The 20646-nt window shown below is 46.5% G+C and overlaps 1 protein-coding gene across 4 annotated transcripts in view; it reads right to left on the reverse strand.

Moving 5' to 3' along the window:
• The window catches only part of DENND5A (DENN domain containing 5A), a 299668-nt gene that overhangs the window by 232676 nt on the left and 46346 nt on the right, over positions 1–20646 (reverse strand). For 2 of the 4 annotated variants that reach the window (XM_085648154.1, XM_085648156.1), the window contains 2 exons: positions 16892–17079; positions 14559–14876 (listed from right to left, as the gene is read on the reverse strand). In XM_085648154.1, the coding sequence (XP_085504280.1) occupies positions 14559–14876; positions 16892–17079 (506 nt within the window). Of the gene's footprint in view, positions 1–14558; positions 14877–16870; positions 17080–20646 lie in introns of all 4 variants that reach the window. The other 2 variants (XM_085648155.1, XM_085648153.1) reach the window with 1 other exon arrangement.

Here is a 20646-nt window from a genome sequence, read left to right on the forward strand (position 1 = left end):
TTCAAGTTTGCCGAGTGCAGCCTGGGCCCAACGCGTGCTGAGCAGATTTTATCTCTGTAATGTTAATCGTAGCACTAGCCCCCGGACATCATGGTTTCACCACCCCTACAGCTCTCTGTTGTGGCTGGCGCAAGCTGATGCATGTGCGCTCCTGTCAGCTCAGGTGAGACAGAGCTGCACTCACAAGAGGGACACTCATGGCCTGCAGCCCTACTGGAATTTCGGCAGCCGCTTCATGTCCGGTATAGGCACTACCACTGGTCCGTGCAGGCTGAGCAGAAGCAGGATGTTTTAATTTCAAAAGTCCTACCATCACCAAGAATTGCTTCTGCTGCCAACCGAATTCATAATTCAAAGACCTCCATGACATCCTGAACAGTGCTCCTCTCGCATGGTCGTGGGGATTCTTTGGTGGCTATGCCAGTCATGGTGAGACTGAGAGTGGGCGCCATGTGTCTAAACGAAAGGCACAGCTCTGAAAGCGTGCCACACCATGACATCTCACCCTCACTACAAGCTGCAGATGGGCCAGTCTTCTATTGTCACAACACTATCAGTCAGATCACGGGTCTGCAGTGAGTGACCCTACAGACACCAGCTACAGCGACCAGGCTGAGCAGCAGGAATTATTTACCCAACACTCAGTGACTCTGTAGGTAAGTGAAAGATAAAGTGATGATTTATCATGTTCTGCTGCAGAGAGATGAGTTGTCTCGTGCAACTTTTGACTCTGCAGTAGCACAGAGAGAGAGAGAGTTAACATGCATGCTGCAAAGAACGTCTATTATGCATATCACAGAATAGTATTTTTATGTGGGTAGCTCAGGGACTTACTGCTTTTGTCACATAGATTGTTTTGTTACTTGCAATTCATACATTTCAATCCTAATCTACAGTAACCTTAAAACTGTTATCAAAGACTTCAGCTGCATGTAAAGTGCTATGCCAGATATGGCCACCATAATGCCAAGGCAACACAATAGACCAATAATGGGTACCATTGCGTGAATGCCACCTTTGTGTCAGGTCTAGACACCATTAATACTTCGGATGCTCAAAATATATTAAAAACGGTAAGCACCATAAGTTCAAGGATGCCCTCAGTTTGTCAATGGTGGCCACCATTATACAACATGTGGCTACCTCAATTTGGCAATGATGCTAATATCCGAAAACTGGCCACCACCGTGTCATGCCACCATTATGCCATGGCTGGGCATTATAATGCATGTGAGTATTGTCCTTTACCTAAATCGGCACTTAGAGCACTGGAATGTTTCACATGTCCCTTTTCAATGCACTAGTCATATTAGCTAATTTATTCCAAAATTGTGCTTTAAATGCACTTTTAATTTAATCTTTTTCAAAATTTTCACAGGGCAGGGGAACCTCCTATCAAAACCTTACTTGGAGCAAGGCTCCCTTGCTGAAATTCAGATTGGTTATTACATCTGCCTTTCATCAGTGCCAGTTGAGGATGTGGGCGGAGCCAATAGAGAGTGGGTGGAACCAGTGGATGAAGTGGGTGGAGCCAAGTGAAAGTGGGTGTGGCCTCCGACAAATATTTGAGCACCTGCATTTCATATTTTACAAATTAAGCACTGCCGCAGCCAGGACAGCTCAGACTGCAGACTAAGAAAGGTAAAAATGAAAAAACAATGCAGCAGACCTTCTCCATCTATGTACCCAGGGTCTGGGACAGCATCCTTCTTTCCATCAGGACCACCCCGAGGCTGATCCAATTCACGAAAGAATCGAAGACTCATCTCTAAAGAACACTACATCACAATGCATTAACCAACCACAACCCAGCTACCTCTCCCGTTAGTCGTTGTCTTCGAGCCTGCACAGCACTCCGCTGCCTTTTGACTCGGTTTGTGCTAGAGAAATACCATGTACATACATAAGATGGAATTCCTGAAAGGAAACTGTATGCCTCATTATCGATATTAACAGCCACTAAAATTCCAAACTACAGGAACTGAACTGAACGGACTTTTGTTTATTAAAACACCCCACAATTACTCACTTTGGAGTGAAACCTTTCACCTGTATGTTATAATCAGAAGTAGGGAACTTAACACACCAAACATAATGTGAGAATTACCCTCAGGTTATATAAATGTCTACAGCAGAAATGTTAACCCTCTAAACTGTGGTCAGAACCAGTAACGTTTAAATTAAAGAATATAATTCTGTGGCAGGCAGATTCGTCATCAACTCACTGAGCCATCTTGTGATTGCTTCCGACAGGCTGGCACTTATCTATAAAGGAAACATAGTAACACACAGTGAGCTAACTTACTGGAATTGGAACTAATGACCTGCAGGTTTCACCCAAAGTTCTGTATCAGACAAATTAATAAAATGTTTGTAATTGGTATTGCAAACTGCAGCCTGCAGGCCACACACAGATCTCCGCAGCAAATGCATTAGCAAAGTGAGCTATCTTCCTTGCATGGAAACCTTGATCTGCAGGCTACACAACCATTTCTAAGACAGACACATCAAACCCTTAGGATGCGCCCCAAAATATAGCTGGTGCCGCTCAGGTTACACAGATCTCTGCAGAGTGTGCTGACATTTTAACAAATAAACCTTTGCCAATAAATACAACATAATATCATAAACCTGCGCTGAAGAGATCGCAAAATGTGTACAAATTACAATAGACTCGTGGGTGGTAGCCTCCTTACCTTTCTGCCTGCTTTCACTGTAGCTGCCAGCATACATCCATGTAGCAGGACAAGTTGTAAGAGCCACATGGTTGGCCAGGTTTTATTTATTTATTTGCAATTTTATATAGTGCGGACATGGCCTAAGGGCATCAGAGAGCTTTACAACAAGCATAATACAAGGGTTACAGAGGGTTATATTACAAGTAATTACACTCAAATGATTACTTCAGTGGATGTATGCTGCGGTAACCACAGGAAACAACTACAACAATTGGGCATACACATTTACAGCATAAATTTAGATGGTGGGGTCAACTAACAAAGGCAGGTCAGATCGCCGTGGAGCGAGTACATAAGTCTGGTTAAATGTTAATGAACCAAGATGTCTGTCAAAAAAGAAGAGCTTTTGGTCCTTTTTTAGGTCGAGGGACCGTCCGGTCTGCCGAAGGCAGAACCGGAAGTCCGGAGATCTTATGATCCTTAGAGTGGCTATTTAGCCCGCCTCTCTTTTTGCCTCTCCTCCATTGGCTGGCTTCCTAAACGGAGGCCAGCCATTGGAGGAGAGAGCCGTCCCTCCAAATAGGCTCCCTCTTTTTCAGATTCGGGGGCGTGTTCCGTGCGGTTCTTTCCACTTTTTAGCCACGCCCTTTTTAGAACAGCAGGAACACGCCCCCGAATCCGAAAAACGCCGCTGCCTTTCTCCGAGGCATTTCTGCTTCACCTCGGAGAAAGGCGGCGGTGTTTTCTCCCCACAGAATGCCGACCCCAGCACTCCCGGTTCTTCCAAGTTCTGATAAGCCCCGGGCTTCAGAATGCCGACCCCAGCACTCCCGGTTCTTCCAAGCCCAAGCAGGAACACGCCCCCGAAGCCGAAAAACGCCGCTGCCTTTCTCCAAGGCATTTCTGCTTCACCTCGGAGAAAGGCAGTGGTGTGCTTGTTATTTAATGCACACACAATGACGCGCATCTACCCCGACCGAGGATCGAACCTTGGACCCCTCGATTCGTACTACAACAGAACCAACCACTCGACCGAGCCAGCGCCTCTCCTCACCTGCCCCTTGATGTCTCACCCTCCGGGCGCCCGCTACCTCGTCATTCCCGTCAACAGGCGCCTCATCCAAGTTACCGTAACTCCTTTTGCAAAAGAGGTGATGTAATCTGCAGTTCACTAGTTATAATCGTTCTAATATACCTCGGTGTGTTATGAACTGGCATCTAGTAGATGCAGGCAAACGAGAAAGCATAAGTGCAACACATTTTTTCTCTGACTTCTTTCACGGCTGACAGGTAGTCGTTTATTAGCCCATTTGTTAGAACCTTGATGTTTCACTTCAGCAACTCCGTCATTTACTTGTCTCGATGAAACTCCAGACGCGTACTTCCGGTCTGTCTTTCATTTTTTGTTTGCAAAGCACTGTAGTCTGTCTTCTGTGTCTGGGTGTAATGTAATTAGTCCCTCTTTCGTTTCTCTTTGGCGCTGCATTCTTACCAAGATGGCGACCCCCTTGGCGGTAAATTCAGGTAAGTGCTGATTGAGGGGGTTACCCCCCGCAAGTGTGAAAGGGGCGTGTGAACCAAGGGGCATGAATTAATTAAGCCACTCTATGGTCCCGTGTCTCTCCCCATACACACGACTCAGGCTCCCAACCCAGTTCCCTACATCCATACCTTAACAGCACACACTGCTAAACGCCCCTTCCTGACATCGCTAGAACAGTACGGGCATATTGTTTCGAATGTCAATGGACGATCATTGCTGCTCTGTGTCTATACGTTCTTAGTGTCAATGGAATATCAAATTAAACAACGCATATTAAAAGGCAGTTCTGACTTTTATACATCTGTATTAATGATCTTGCTTGATTACACTAGGACACTGGCCGTGATTTTATTATTTATTTTTTCTGGGGTCTATAATACACTGTGCTGGGAGTATCGATCTGATGGGGGTGAGCAGTACGTTATTGTTGACCATAATGAGTGTGTGTTGCATGTTGGTTTTTCGCATTATTTAAACTGATGGTGTTTTTAATCTTTGCCATTGGTTATATATAGGAATGTGTGTGTTTGTGTGCCTCTTGCTGACCTGCCCGTACCTTAATTTGAATTGCGCAGTAGTTCGCTGCTGCCCTTTATATCACTACTCGAAGCAGCTGACAGTGCTCATGAACTCTCTGCGGCATGATTTTTACGCAAAGGCCCGTTCAGTCTGTATAGTTGCTTCTCATTCCGACAGACAAGGCTATGCTCACTTCCCATGCATGGTCGCGACTGGTTAAGAGTTTAGTTGCCTTTTCAACGAACATCCCGCGGTTGGTTCTTAAGTGCACGACTCTGCCATACAGGTTTTTCCCTGTACGGAACTGTGAACATCTGCGTCAAGTACACACACCTCCCTCCATGCGATCCGAACTATCGAGGCCCTTTGACTTTAATTTTACGACCCAGAGAGTGTAACAATGTGACATAATTAAGGAAGGATTCTTCTCCTCCTGACATTATAATGTAATCCTTTGAACCACTCCTCACCCTTTCTTACCCTGCTAGGGCATAGTTTCCTAGAAGAGGAGACAATTTTAACTTCGTAAGGGGTGTAGGCAAGTTACCATGCCCCTGTGTCAACTGTCGTCAGGTCCCAATCTACCATCCTCTGTCCTAATCTTCTAGCGCATGTCGGGCACATCATAATGTTGGCTCCCCAGTGGACACCTTTTATGGTTCTCTTTAATCAGTAAGCATGGTTGCCCACGTCCCCAAGTCCTCTTCTTGCTTTTCATCCCTGCGGACATGTTTCATTTGGGTTTCTTAAGCTATTGCCCATTTGGAAACCTCTGAGCCAGTCAACATTTCTTGGGGTTCTGCCCCCAACCATTTTATAGTTTGTAGGTGGCTCTATGCGTGGGTGGCTCTGTCTGTGCGTGGGTAACTCTGTGTGTGTGTAGGTGGCTCTATTTGTGTGTGGGTTGCTCTACGTGAATAGCTCTGTGTAGGTGGCTCTGTGTGGGTGGCTCTGTGAGTGTGGGTGGCGTTGTGTGTGTGGCTCTGTGTGTGGGTGCAAATGCAATAGGTCTCGCATTTGAGAGAGATTAAGCTATTGACATTGTAAATAACAATGCCGTTTCTTTAAATGTTTTAAAATCTAAAACATAAACAAAAATAATGTCATGAGCAATGCCAATAGCTCTAACTTTAACAATGCCGAAACCATTGCATTGTAAATGGGCAGCAAAAAGTTTCCAAAGTCGGGGCTTACCTGCAGTCCTCCAGCCAGGTCGCGATCTTCACATTGGGTACGTGCCCTTTGGAGAGAAAGAGCTCTGCATTAGTGACAGGACGCGCATCAGGGGGGCCGAGAGGGTGGATGGAATCAAACCGACCTGCTTCGGCGGACAGGCCCGCCAGCTCCCGCGGGTGCAGCGAGGCGGCGGGCGGGTCTTCGGAGGCCTGCCAGGAGTCCCTGCTCTGCGCCCAGGCCTGCCTCTTGTTCGTGGCCCCAATCCGGCAGCCGGGCCCGGCGCAACCACCTCGTGACTCTGCAAGTTGTGTTTCTTTTCTGTAAGTTTTGTCTTTGTGCAGCGTTGGTTTTTATCGGTTCTGTTCCTTCCTGGTGACTTTGGTGTCCGCACTTAAACTTGTTTTGTGTTTTAGGGCTCTGACGCTCGTCTCCTGTCCGAGGAGCGGGTGTTTTGAGGGGAGCGGGCGAGCGCTGGTGGTATGTTTGTTTTATACTCTTCCTAAATCCTAATTTCTTTTGAGTATTTTCGGGGAAGCGGATGCGGTCCGTCGGCTACACTGCCGATTTTGGTGCTGGAAACCAGAGTTCGACCCTCGGGGTCGCGTCCACGTCTTGTGATCCTGGGTAAATCAGTTAATCCCCTCGTGCCTGAATGTGCAACGTAACCGGCGCGCATGTAAAGCGCTCCAATACTTTCACAATGTAAATGAGTCTCCCCTGAGCGGAATGCTAAGTGGGCGCCATTGGTGCGGAGGGCGCAGGAGTCAGAGGAACAGATGCAAGGAGTCTCTGGGCTGTGGCCTCAACGTTCAGGTCCCTAAAAAGATTTGCCATGACCCACAAAGGGAACTGCACACCTTTGCCCATCAGAGCCGTAATGTATGCAGCTTGGCCCGCCCCTCCTGCCCGAACCCGATAATCACTGCCCTGGCAGCATCTGTGTTTGCTCCTGTGGAAACCCTGGTTCTCTGGACTCGTGTTTCATTAACGCACTAAGCACTGGTGACAAAACCGTGACTCGTCTCTCATTTCTAAGGCACAATAGACCAGATCGGGGCTTCTTAGCTGTGGACATTGCAACTTTTAATCTCCCCGTGCCCGAATGTGTAATGTAAATATTGTGCCTTTTTTCTCCTGCTGTCCCCTTTGCTGCCCCCGTGATTCTGTGCCTTTTTTCTCCTGTCCCCTTCGCTGTCCCCGTGATTCTGTGCCTTTTTTTTCTCTTTCTGTCCCCTTCGTTTCCTCCAGTTACCCTTTCCCCGGCCTGCAGACTTCCAGTAGCTGCCCCGGTGTCTACCCCATGGGGATGTGGTTCATTTGTTCACCTCTTGTGTGCGCTGCGAGGGCGCCCCTCCACAAAACGCTTGAAGTTGTGGGGTACTGGATGCCATTATACCCATCTGATAAAAAATAATGAGCAATACCAATAGCTCTACCTATAATATTGCCGAGACCATTGCATTGTAAATGCTTGTTTAGGTTACTAGGCAGGTGGTTAGACAGAGGGAGGAAGGCAAAGAGTTCCAGATTCAAGCAGCACTTCCAGAGAAAGACTGGTTTATGTATCGTTCTCGACTGAAGGTGAGAGGTTCAAGGAGCAGGGATTGGGCATTTCTGGAACTCCTATTTGCTCTGGATGGGAATTTCGGCTTCTAGTTTAGAAAGGAGGCTGAGGAGGAGTCCAGCACTCTGTGGGTAATGCAAGTGATTTTGAATTGGGCCCGCGCTTCAATAGGGAGCCAGTGGCGAATTAGCAGAGGTGGGGAATTGTGATCAAATCTCTTGAGTCCTAAAACGAAGCATGCTGCAGCATGCAGAGTTTCTCTCATTGGGCCTGCTGTGTACCAGGGAGCAGCAATCGTCTCTCACAGCGCAGACTGTGCCAGAGGCAGGGAGATTTAGAGTCCCTGCAAGATGCAGACTGTGTGTGTGGTGCAGGAAACACCAGGAGCCCTGCAGGGTGCAGGCTGATTGTAAAGGGTCTTATAGGATGGTGGCTCTGTGCAGCGAGCTGCAGGAGCCCTGAGGGTGCATGCTGTATGCAAGGGGCTGCAGATGTTTGGCGCAGTGCTGGTTAAGTGAAGGGTACTGCAGAATTCCTGCAGGGAGCAGGCTGGTGCAGGTAGCAAAAGTACTTCATGATGTAGCCTGTATGCAGGGCACAGGGAGGTGCAGCAATCCTGTAGGATGAATGGAGCAGAAATCCTTCAGGATGCAGTCCGTATGCGGAGCACAGGGAGCTGCAGGATTCCAGTGGAACACATGAGCAGGGTGAACAAGGGCAGCAGGGGGCAGAGAGGAAACAGTACAGCGAGGGAGCTAGTCACTCTCAAGGCTTCCAGCCTGGAACATTGGAGCCGTCTCCATCCTAAAAAGATGTCCCGAATAGTGGCTGTCTGTGCCATGCATACGACAGACTCTTCTATAATGCACAGCTTCGAGCAGGTCATGTTTCCATGGCACCAGGTGTTGGTCGTCACCCGCACTCTCCTTCCAAGTGTGTTAGAAGTGGTGACTGCCTCCGCTGTCGCCCTGCAGAATCACAACAGGTGACAGCTTGTAGTCCAGCAATATACTTCCTTCTCACCTTCAGAGCACCCAGAGACAGATCTGCACTCTTCACCAGCTGTGAGACAGTCTGCTTTTCTCTTCCCTTGCAGTGCCCTGTGACAGACTAGCAGCGTCTCTCAGCCAGTCCAGATGCTGCTCCCTTGCTGTTACACAGCATGAGAACAGCGCTAGGATTGGCTTGGGCAGGCAAACTCACCGCTCATTAGGAAACGGGTGCTGCGGCTTTGATCAACCTCCGCTCACTAATGTGCAGGCGGAGAGAGGCCTCTAGTGCGCATGTCAAGCTGGCCAGAGAGAGGTAGCTATTCAACCTGACATGCACACTTTGTGGCCTAGTGTGCGCATTGCTACCCATGTGTGTCTATCAAATTGAAGTCCCACCCCATACAAAACCGCCACTGCGCCTGCTTTTGAAGGCTGACTAACATAAATTGGGATAAAAATGCTCAATTAAATTCTTAGACGTGTGTACTTACTGGCAATACTATGTAGTGTACATTCACGTGTAATTGAGGGGCCTGGGGGCCAAAATATCATTGGGTCAATGCCATAAGGCAGGAACCGCCCCTGGGGTGGAAGCGGCTCTGAGGGTCCTGCTTGCTCTGAAGGTGAACCTGCCGATGGTAATCCAGGTGGCAGGCCTCTCTGCTCCATTTGGCCCGAAGGGACACCAGAGGGTGTCGATAGAGATCCGAAGAATTGGCGAAAAGCTAAGAGAAACTCTTTGTATTGGCACGCGGAGGCTGAAGGCCCCAGAAACTCTGGTTGTACAGGAACAAGCTGTGGAATAGATTCCAAAGTTGTCTGACTTCGAGAGCCAGAGCAAACCGTTTTGGTGCCGCCCATGCGCTTCATCAGGAGAGTGGGAATGGCATGAAGGCACAGAACTCCGCTTCAAATTCCCAAGTTTATTGGGTTCACCTTTGGATTGGGAGCACAATGAAGACCAGTCTCAAGAGTGGCTCTGTTGAATCTGGGAATGGGAGCTGGACTGGGAACGAGCTTTCCACTTGGAGCAGTACCTAGAGTGGTCCCAATGCTGCGTCTTCTTGTGCTTGGTGACGTACAGTTTTGCCTTGCGTACCCTGATGACCTTCCGATCATCAATGCACCTACGTTGCAGGTCTTGGAGTCGTGGCTTGGCCCCAGTCACCATAGGCACACCTGGTGGGGATCTGTCACAGACATCTGTTTGCGTCCATCCTAAGTCGTCTTAGGGGGTGAAATCCCTTGCACACTGTTGAAAATTTGAGAGAAAATATCTGACAAAAAGCAGTCTCTGAGAGATGAGAGAAGCTCCGAATCTGCGTCTAGAGGCAGGGAAAGAAAGTAACTAAGGACAGTGCATGGGAGTGGTGCCTTTATAGGTCCCATACGTCACTTCTGGAGCAGAACAGTGTCAGTGCAGAGCCACACAGCACCACCTTTTGGCACACAGAGGTACTATGAAAAAGGTTTTCAAATCCAGTCTGATGCCTGGGGAACATTTAAAAGGTGAGGAATCTGCAGGTAGAAGTCTCTAGCAGAAATTATTTTTCCTGCAAGATACATAGGGGCATATTCTCAAGGTGCTAAAGCCCCATGGGCGTAGCTGCACAGCGTTGTTTGGCAAATTTCCTAAATCTGACATACTGCTGGAGGGAGAATACACACATGGCAATGTAGCACGACATGTGACCTTGTTGGTCCCTTTCACCTGCTCACTTTCAGCATAGCACAGTCCGGTTGTACAGCTCCATGCAGATCCCATGGGCTGTGAGTCGTGTCCCCTGACACGGGGCGATGAGCAGACGCCATACATCACATGACTCGACCAGCAAGACAAGGTGGGCTGAGACTGTTGCCAACCGTAAGGATATGTGTTCATTTTGCCTCCCCATTTCTTGCACCTCGACACGTTCCCATTCTGCCTGTAAGTGTCTTAAGCATTTGTCTGCCTGTTGTGGCCCATTACTTGCCCGTACTGTCACGCACATGCTAAAAAAGTCTACGCAACTTCACCAGTGTACAACTGTGATGAGTGTTGATTAGTATGACAAATCCTGTGCCTCAATGATCATTGTCCGTACACAAGGAGGGACAGACTGCCGCATGTACATAGGTGGTGAATCCCTATTGGCAGCTCCACCTCTGTGAAACAGACATTGTGTTTGGGATAGTTGCTGGTAGACCTGTGCTCTTACGTGTCTGCAGCAATGAGAGTATGGTGTCCAACTTCTTGCCAAGTGGATCAATATGATCAATATGATCCATTAAAACAGACAGTGTCCACACTGATGTGTGTTAGTACATCATGCGAAGAGATGTTCTGTAGCCACATGCGATGGGGGACACTACTTCAGGCAGGCTACCGATTCTGACATTTCTGACATTTCCACACACAGCCCTAAATAATACATGGACGTGGGGCTATGTTGGGGAGATGCGAAATTGTTGTTCATGTGCAATGAGGCCACAGCTAGTTCACACCTTCACATTCATCTAATTGGCCATGCGCATTGATGACATTTACCAGGGTGTACCTTTTTCTGCAATCAATGTCCCTGTATTCATCCATACTTGTACATGTGAGTGAACATAAACATGACACATCTGTGTGATTTGGAATGTTTTATTCACATTCTGGGGAGTGTCGGAGCTGGAGGGGTACATGGCCAGTTCAAGCCCACATTACGTGGTTGCCCAGTGGTGGGACAACCAGAGTACTTGGGGGAACGCAAGGTTAATCTGAAGAGGAAGAGTTCAGTCCTCAGCCGGATTGCTGTGTCATTGGTACAAGAGCAGATATGGCAGGCCATGGCGGGGTCCAGGTGAATGTCGCAGAGTGTTCCGGGGGACAGTGGGAGGTGTTGTTCTAGGGCATGATGCATAGGGCTGAACCAGGCAGGGACAGGCCATGTGGTGGGTACGGATGCTACTGCCTCCTTCCTCACACAGTCATTACCCTCCACATCTTACTCCTATGAGACATCTTCTGTGTCCGGTGTGTCAGGTGTCTGTGGTGGTGTTATGGCTGCATCACTGTGGGGTACTGACACATCAGGGGGCGGAGGTGTAATGGCGGCATCACTGTGTGCAATGACACATCAGGGGGCGGAGATGTGTGTGTCGAAATTCCAGCAGCAGTTATCTGGGACAGGCTCTGTGGCAGCAATGGCAAGATGAGGATCTGCAAGGCATGGAAGATCCCAGCTACATCTCACTGGTGTTCAGCCGTGGCAGCCCTACTTCCAGCCTGCATCCGCTCCATGGTCTCCATTGTCCTTCGCATCTGTGCCAACTCTGTGCTGTCATCGCTGGAGCCTGTCTGACTAGACAGTTCTTGTATCCGAGTAATGGCCACAGCGAGGTCAGCCAAGGATTGTCGGTGAGCATGGTGCGGACAGTGGGTGTCCGTTAGGGACTGTAAATGGTCCCTGATGGGACTCAGACACCCACGTATGGCATCGAGTTTGGCTGCCACAAGGCCGAAACCCACCCGCAGCTGATCAGCCATCTCCTCCTGGCATGCTAACACACAGTGTTGGAATTCCATGTGTTGGTCGTGGGGGTCCTGGGAGGCAGCCGTGGTGACGGGTGCTTCCTGCTGTGTGGTCCGTGTAGGGTGTGGGGTCACCACAATGCAGCTGGGCTGCCCTTCTCCTGGGGATGGGGTGCGGAGGCTGTCCACGAGCCGTTGGAGGGTGTCTGGGCAAATGTGCAGGGTGTCCTCTTCATCATCACTGTAGAGATGTGTGGTCTGCTCTGCAGGAGGTGTTGATTGTCCCTCTGCAATGTAACGTGGAGATGCAGGTTAACAGTGTGTTCCATGTATGTTCACGCACTGGAGATATTTACATTCAGACCGCATGACAATGTACATTGGGCTGTTTTGGTGAAGCTGACTATTTGATGGGAGACAGTGGACATTTCGACTACATGACGGATGTGAGGTTGTACTCGTACATTATCATCTCACAGTGTCATGCAATGCCAGATGTGACTGGCCAGTTTCTATGCACGGGAGGCACCAGTTGTGTCCTCTGTCCTGTGGTGTAAGGGTTGCACTTTGTACGACATTGTCGTCAATATTGATGTACTGTGATTGCTATGTGTGTGTGCTGCATTGTTGGCGAATCACCCCTGCAGCTCTGATTTGGCAGCCCCTTATCCCTTTGAGTCGGTGTGCCTTTGACTTGTGTCCTTTTCGTGTGCTGTGATGTTTGCGACTTGGGTCATTGGTGCTCTTGGACATATTTTGTACTCTTGTGCATTGTTTGTCTGCAGATGTGTTTTTGACGTCATGGGTTGTAGGCGCACGTGGATATGTCAGAGTGTGACCTGGTCCTTTACGGATGTGGTCCACACTCAGCCACCTCAAAGTTGTCTTGTGCACCATGTCATGTATTGTGATTGCAGCCATGTTATCTCTCATGCAGTGTCACTTGCATAGTCCGTGTGGCTCACAGAGCCGCTCCTTTTCTGGATTCAGCACATGTGCATGGGTAGGTCGTGGCATTGGTGATATGGAGGGGGGCCCATTTGTGCACATTGTGGACAGGGGCCTACTTGGTGTTTCTATATGTGCTGCAGTGTGCCAAGGGTATCAGGGACATGTTCCACACTCATTGTGGGTGTGCAGTGTGCTGCACATGATTGTGCATGAGTGCCATTGTGCCCATCTCCCTCCGTCCTCCCAGTCCATGGTCGTTACTCACCCTGTTGCAGTTGGGCCAGGTCATATCGAGCTGTTTCCAGACCACCAACTCCTTGCCCTGACTCCACACTGATGACTGTGGCCACCATTTCCTCCAGCTCATCCAGCTCCTCCTGTGGCGCAGAAGTCCCACCTCCAGTTGCCTTTGCTGCCTTCCTGTTGGCAGCGAGTTTCTCCTTGGTTTGGCTGTGCACTTCATGCCAGTGCCTCTTGACCTCCTCCATTGTCCTCCTCGATACTCCGACTGCATTCACGTTGGTGACGATGGACTGCCATATTTCCGTTTGTGTTGCCAATGGCGCAGTGGAGGTGACGAACAGTTGTTGATAGTGACGATGATCCGGTCTTCCTGCGGACTGAACCCCGTCTTTCTCTTCCTCTTCTCGTTGCCCTTCCCCGAACACGGGGTTCCTGGCTGGTCCTCCGGGGGGCTTGTGGGGTTCGGGTTGTCCTCTGCACTCAGTCCAGGTGCATCCATGGTGCTATGCAGTTTGATTTGGTTTTGGTGTGTTTTTATTTTTGCTTTTATAGTGCATTTTCCCGCATGACGTGTGGGAATTGCAGGTCTCTCGCTGGTTGTCGCTGATTTTTGTATCTCTTCATCGCAGCTTTTTTGCGTTCGTGTTTCGCATGTTTGCGGCGTTGCGATGATTTTAACGCATTCATTTGACGCATTATCGTGGGTCTATCGCATGGTGCTGCCGGCTTGGGAATACCACGTTAACACGGAGTTATTTTCCCGTGATAGACTGCGATGTGGAGAGTTGCGTTAAGCTAATTTTGTGTTGGTTATCACACATTCTTGAGAATATCCCCCATAGTCTTGGCTCTAAACATGCTCATGCAGCTTGCTGCAAAGTATTGAGATTACACACTCTGGCAGCCCGCTGATTGATCCATCGGTGGTTCTGGAAGTTGGGACCAGGCCATGTAACATCTCAAAAGAGTTACACAGTATCACAGAGCCTCAAACTTCAAGGGATTATGGAATACAGATTTGTTATAGCAGAAAGGTGACCGTGAAATCATAGTTTTAAGTAATTGGTAATGACACTCAGAAATCATCAGCCAACACACCTGTGAAGAATGGCACTATATATAACAAAGAGACCTGACATATTTCCCTAGCACATATAAATATATGGTTATGACTCCAGCTTAAGAAGCAGTAAAATATTAACAGTATCAGCGACTTACATCAGCTCATATAATGAGAATCATTAAAGAAAGAAAATGAAGATGCACTTTTAGATGAAAGCTAGACATTTCAACACAATTCAAGGATAGTAATGAGGTTATGCAATTGTGTAGTGACAGTAGAATACAACAAGGATTTAGAAAGGTCAGATGTAGAAAAATTTAAGAAACTGCTTACCTTTTCCAAACTTACACCTGTTCTTTTGACAAGAGCTTGAAGGCGTGCTATTGTTTCATTTTCTTTTAGCAGTTCATAGGAATTTAATGGTGACCCTGCTATGTTACCATTTTTTTTGTCAGAAACAATATCACATGTCCTGAGACTTTTTAATTCGGAAGCACTTTCACTACAATGCAGATTTCCCTCTGGAGGTATTCCAGAAGCCATTAGGATCTCTGATATTTCCTGAACAAATTCAAGTTTGTTTGGGAATTGAGGTAAATCTTCAGGTAACTCAATAAAATGGTTGTCAATGTCTACAAAACATAAATTTGCCTGTAAACAAAAGAAACATGGCTTAGTATGCACAAATTAATGACTGAATAGTTGAAATGGTCAGTCCCAACATTTGTAATTATGAATATTGACAAAGGAAAAAGGCAAATAAAAACACTTAGGTAATGCTCTTTGTTTGTAGAGAATAGAGCAGTAAAGAGGCAAACCAAAATTTGTGGGCGGTCACAAACCCACCCTTTAAAAAAATGTATTTGGATGTCTAAAACAATGTCTTTATGTCACTCATAAACAGACATCTATAATGCCAGTGAATCACTGACTCCATGATTTCCCTCTCAATTAATCTATTCTTATCAGTCAATCTATTCTGTTCACGCTAGCAATAAGCCCAAATTCAAAATACATTGCAAATCAACTCATTAAGGGTCAAATTACGAGGTCCATTTTAATTCCAATGGGGCTAGTATTAGCAGATACCAGAATTTTGATATCCACAATAACTCAGGATACTCAGGAATCTCAAACCTTTTCTCCCACAAGCTGACTTCAAGCAAGTGGTCCAAGCGCTTGTTTTGCAGAGGCTAGACTATGGCAGTGCCACGCTCTGTGGTCTATGGTACTTGAGGTCTTTCACCCAGAGATTTTAGCTTCTAAAAACGGCCAAGATCTACGGGTGAAACACCGGAGGAAAATGAGGAATTAACAGTAGATCCGGAATATGAGACTCTCAAGGTTACATATAAAATATTCAACCACCCTCCCACCCACGTCACAAGTACTCCCTGTATATGTAACTGTGCAGCATGGCTGAAAGTGAAAAAAGTTTAAAGTGTTAAGCTGTGGTCTTTTTTTTTATTTCAACCATGCTACACAGCAGTCCCACTACTGTACAACATGGCTAACAAAAATATTGCAGACCCAATAAATCGCGCATAGGTGACCGTTGAATGGCTCTTTTCTCCTTCCTGAAGTCAGCAGAAGATTGTTGTCTTGCTGAACTCTTTTGCACTAATCTTCAACAACTTCAATCCAGAGTTACAAGCTTACCCAGGAAGTTTTTTTACCTTTGTGTTTTTCCCTCTTAACTGGAACCCTTTTAAAAAGCATCTTGTCAGCTTTCACATATACTAATCTGTGCAGGAAGCCTACTGGGCATTGAATGAGCCAATGAAGAAGGGGAATCAACCAATCCTCGCATCATCCATTCAATGACACTGGGTCACATGTATGTGATGGCATTCCAGAGACTTCATCAACAGGTCAAAGCTCATGTGATTTACTTTTTTCTGATGTCAACATTGCACTAATAAGCAATTTTGAAACCTGAAGAATCCTATTTTTGTCCACAGAATCTTGGAAAGTATGAAATATATACAATCAGTAAAATAACAGCAGTTATACGTTGCATGTTGCTTTTTAAGCCGGCTTTAAAAATTCTAACAATTGGCCTCATTATGAGTAGCTCTTTATTTAGTGCAGAGATAATCTCCATTTCCATCCAGTATACCCACATCAAATAACAGACATTAGTAGTTATTGACCCCAGAATGGGGGAATAACATGTGGACTAGGCCTGTTTCCGCATGTCATTCCAGACTCCAGGGCCAACTAAGGACCATTTACCACTGCTGTTTATCGCCTGCTTTAATACAGTGGTAAATGGCAGCGGCAGAGTGGTGCCGGTCAGTGAGGCTGTAGTGCAAGGGTTAGAAGGGCCACAACTGGGCACGGTAATGTTGGGGAGGGCATTATCTGCTCTTTCCATGCTGCAGGAGGTTAGCAGACAAAGGTCTGGCTGTGCTTCTGCTGCAGCACCTTCTGTGAGTAATAGCTGGTTTCACCGGATCTGGATTTGCACCAGGTAAAACCAGGTCTGGTGTTTTGGGATATTGGCATTACCAGTTATGGAACCACAGGGCCCCTTATTAGTGTCAGAAGCAGTATCCCTTGATGATACCACTCTGGGCAACTCATAATGAGGCCCTATGTGTTTGCCCTTTCCAAGCCTACACATAACCAAGTTGGGGACTTACCACAGAAACAGCATTCCTCACCTCTTGAGGCAGCTCCAATTTGGACCTATCATCGAGTCCATTGGAGTGTAAACCCATCAAGTAAGGGACAGGAGCGTCAAGGAAATGAAGGAGAGACGCTGGAAGGATAGGAACATAGACATGCTGCCACTGAAATGGAAACATAAGCCCTGTGATGGTCTCTGCCACAGTCATCAATCTCTGGTAATCTAATAGGAAAATAAAGCACAAATCATGTGTGAAGTACAGAATTTTACGCTCAACAATCACTCACATTAAATGCATAATAAATACAAATCATAATTTACATATTTTATGTCTTTGCGAAAAGGCTCTATTTTATTAATGTGTAATTACAAAGACACAGGATGAAAAATAAATGATCATCACTATCAGCACTGTTTGATATTCAGTGTTAAGCACCTCTTTTCTCTAGAAAATAACTCTACCATGGCTTTATGTATTGACTTGATTGCCTTTGCCAACACCACTTGAACACCACATTAGGAGAAGGAATAACGATTTAAGGAAGATGTGTCCTTTATGGTCCTGTTGTCAGTTTTTTTTCCAATGGTCTAAGCTGTATGACACTTCCAATAGGTACTTTTTAAATATCTACAATACAGGCTTAGATTTATTTCAAAGAGAAAACAAAAATGTATATCACAGCAAATCCCACTTGTTGCTCTATTAGGTTCAGTCCTTCGTCACCAACTGTTTTCTAAGTGTCATCGCCTAGCTTCCATTTAAAGCTCTCAAAAGTCCATAGCTCAGACCCTACGGCTCCTCTCTTACTGCCTGGCCATTGACATCTATGTTCATCCTGTGGATCCCCTCATCCAGACATAGATACTAACTCTGCACGAACAATGTGGTCTTCCGCAGGCTTGGTGTGGGTCTGCGAGCACTTACTTTAGCTTGTCAGCCATTAGCTCAAAACAAACTTTGATACGTTCACGATGATGCCATGTGAGGTACAGAATATCTGAAGTTGTGGCCTACTAATCACACAGAATGGGGTGCTACCCCTGTTCAGCTAAGGCTTTAAAAATCCTATGGTTTAAGAATGATTCAGAACATAAACTGAAATAGTCAGCTGTCTATTTATCCTGCTTGGATCAGTATGAGAAGAATTCTCCCTGGTTGATAAAACTTAGTAGACAGTCAGGAGTCATAGAGGTTACAAGCTTCAGATTAGCCTATGGAAATACTCTTTTCTGAGGCAAAAAAAGGTTCTTCTCTCCTGCTGAGTACATTGTCCAAAATACGACTGATCACTTTGTTTTTAAGATCCCTGAAGCAGTGTTGACGGTCGAAGGCAAGAGACACAGTTAATAAGCAATGGAAGACATGCCCGACTGGTAACCAAAAGCAGTCCTTGAAAAACTGTTCAAAGAAGACCCACTCCCATCCTGCTCCTCCATCATCTTTTTCTCTCCTCATCTCTCCTTGTTTTCACTCCTCTCTATTTTTCCTCTCTCAGCTCCCCGCTCTATGAACCCCCCCCCCTCCCCACCCACCCACACCATTCAGGGCTCCGCTGAAGAATCACCACCCATCAACGTCTCTACTTTCCTTTGTGGATGGATGGCCATGATCAGCATGCTACATGCCTTGCCCCGAAGGCCGCAGATTTCAGAATTTAAATTAGGGTCCTGATTGGAGATGACAGAGTTTGCAACAATGGCAGCCCATCTTACCTACCTGCCAGGGATATTGTTGAAACACAGAATGCAAATGAATGCTTAGGAGAGCAATGTTTGCAGAAGTATGCAAACAGAGATTGACACAGTCAAACCAATGACATGATTAGGTTCCAGGCTGTTACTCCCAGGCTAGTTCGCCTACAAGTTGTATGCCTGCTGTTACTCCCAGTTCAGTTCACCTACAAGTATTATGCATACTACTGGCACTTATTCATGACATCATGCTGGACACTAGTGGACAGCTTCAGCCCCAGAGATGTTATGTTTGTTATGTTATTTAAATGTATAGGGCTCACAGCTGCACTGAGGGATTTCCTGGCACCAGCCTAGTAGATGGGAAAAAGGGAACAAAAACATTACAGATTAAAAAGCCATGTTACCAAACATCTACAAAATCTCTCATAAAAGGTTTCCTTTCGTAATGAAATGGGGAGAGAGTTCTATAGGGATGGCCCTAAGTAAGATAAGGACCGACCACGCATTTGTATAAGTTTGATTCTGGGGACAGTAAACTTAAACTGTACGGCGGAGCGCACGGGACATGAGGGTGTATAGGATTGGGCTAAAGATTGCAGATATTATGAAACCAGACCAGTTTTGATTTTGAACATATAGCTCAGGGCTTTGAATCTGATACAATTCTCCACCTTTAACCAATGAAGATCACAAAGGAAGCCAGAGATAGGTGCAGTCTTAGTAACATGGCAGAGCAGCCTGGCAGTCGCATTTTGCACCACCTGTAGTCTTTGTATCACAGCTTTATTAGAGCCCCAATAGAGAACATTGCCGTAGTCTAGCCTAGATGTGACAAGGGCCTGGACTACCGTTTTCTGAGTGGAGGGGTATCATTCAAAGAATTTTCTTTAACCATTTAGGAATGGTGAAACAAATTGATGCCACCTTTGTGACTTGTTGTTTCATCGACAAATGGTCGTCGATGATAATGCCCAGGTTACGAACCCGATGAACAGGCCGAGGTAAGGCACCTGTTTCAGGGGGTCAAAGATGTGTCATTTCACAATGTCCTTCTTGAATCTTGGAAGAAAGAAAATATGAAATGTTGTGCCTCTATTTTGGAGCTACTAGACACTAGTGTGTGTGTATGACCTTCAGCCTCAGCTTGCCCACAACCATGGTGTAGAAAACTGAGAAGTTGAAGACTCACACCTTTATTGTCTGTAATGAAGTGAGGGAGAGCTTAACTCAGACTGAGCACCAAAGACACTCCGATAAAGTGCATTTGAAGTGAGAGACTGTGCCAAAAAGCACAGTGAATGACACAGAATATCACTGCCAGTCCCTCATCTCTCCTTGCAACAGACCTGGAAGATGAATGGGTAAACCACCAGGTAGGAATAAAATTCAGGGGGAAAAAAGAGAAGCGATGAGAATTAAAAAATATAGCACTTTGAGGCAGAGCTGTCTCAAATTGGAACACTCTGTGTAGGCGGCAATGGGACATGTCACAGGCAAGAGATACTCTTACTGGAAAGATAGAAAAGGGGATATTACATCATCAGGGAATCAACTTGGCTCAGGAACAATGCTGCCCCCAATGTTATGAAGCCATTCCCCCTGAATATGGCATCATCAATAGAAACCAGACCAGCAAGAAAGGAGAAATAATTAAAAATCACTCACATCGAAGAATTCACCATGTCTGAATCCATGCTAGTTAGGTTCTATCTACCTCCAACCTCTACCTGTTTCTTCCACCTCATCTACACAGCACCTCCAAGAAGTGGTCAATTTAAGGGTGATTTGAGTTTATATGACAAGCTAAATCGCCTCAACTTTTCACCCTAGTCCACTTGAACATCTGGTTTGACAACCAACATCCACAAACAACTACAGTCATCAAATTAACCTTGTGGTCCTCAACATCAAATAAATTGTATCTGGACCTACTCATTCTGCCAGACACATGCTAAATGTCAGTTTCACTCATCCTGGACACATCTACGGTAATCAGCAACTTACTCCTCCAATTTCAACACCGTATCTTCACCCTGCTTCTACATCCTGAGCATGCTACGCAAGATCTTCAAGTGGCTTTCCCAAAATGCGAGA

The sequence above is a fragment of the Triturus cristatus genome, chromosome 3_2 (assembly GCF_964204655.1).
Source record: "Triturus cristatus chromosome 3_2, aTriCri1.1, whole genome shotgun sequence".
Classification (NCBI taxonomy): Eukaryota; Metazoa; Chordata; class Amphibia; order Caudata; family Salamandridae; genus Triturus; species Triturus cristatus.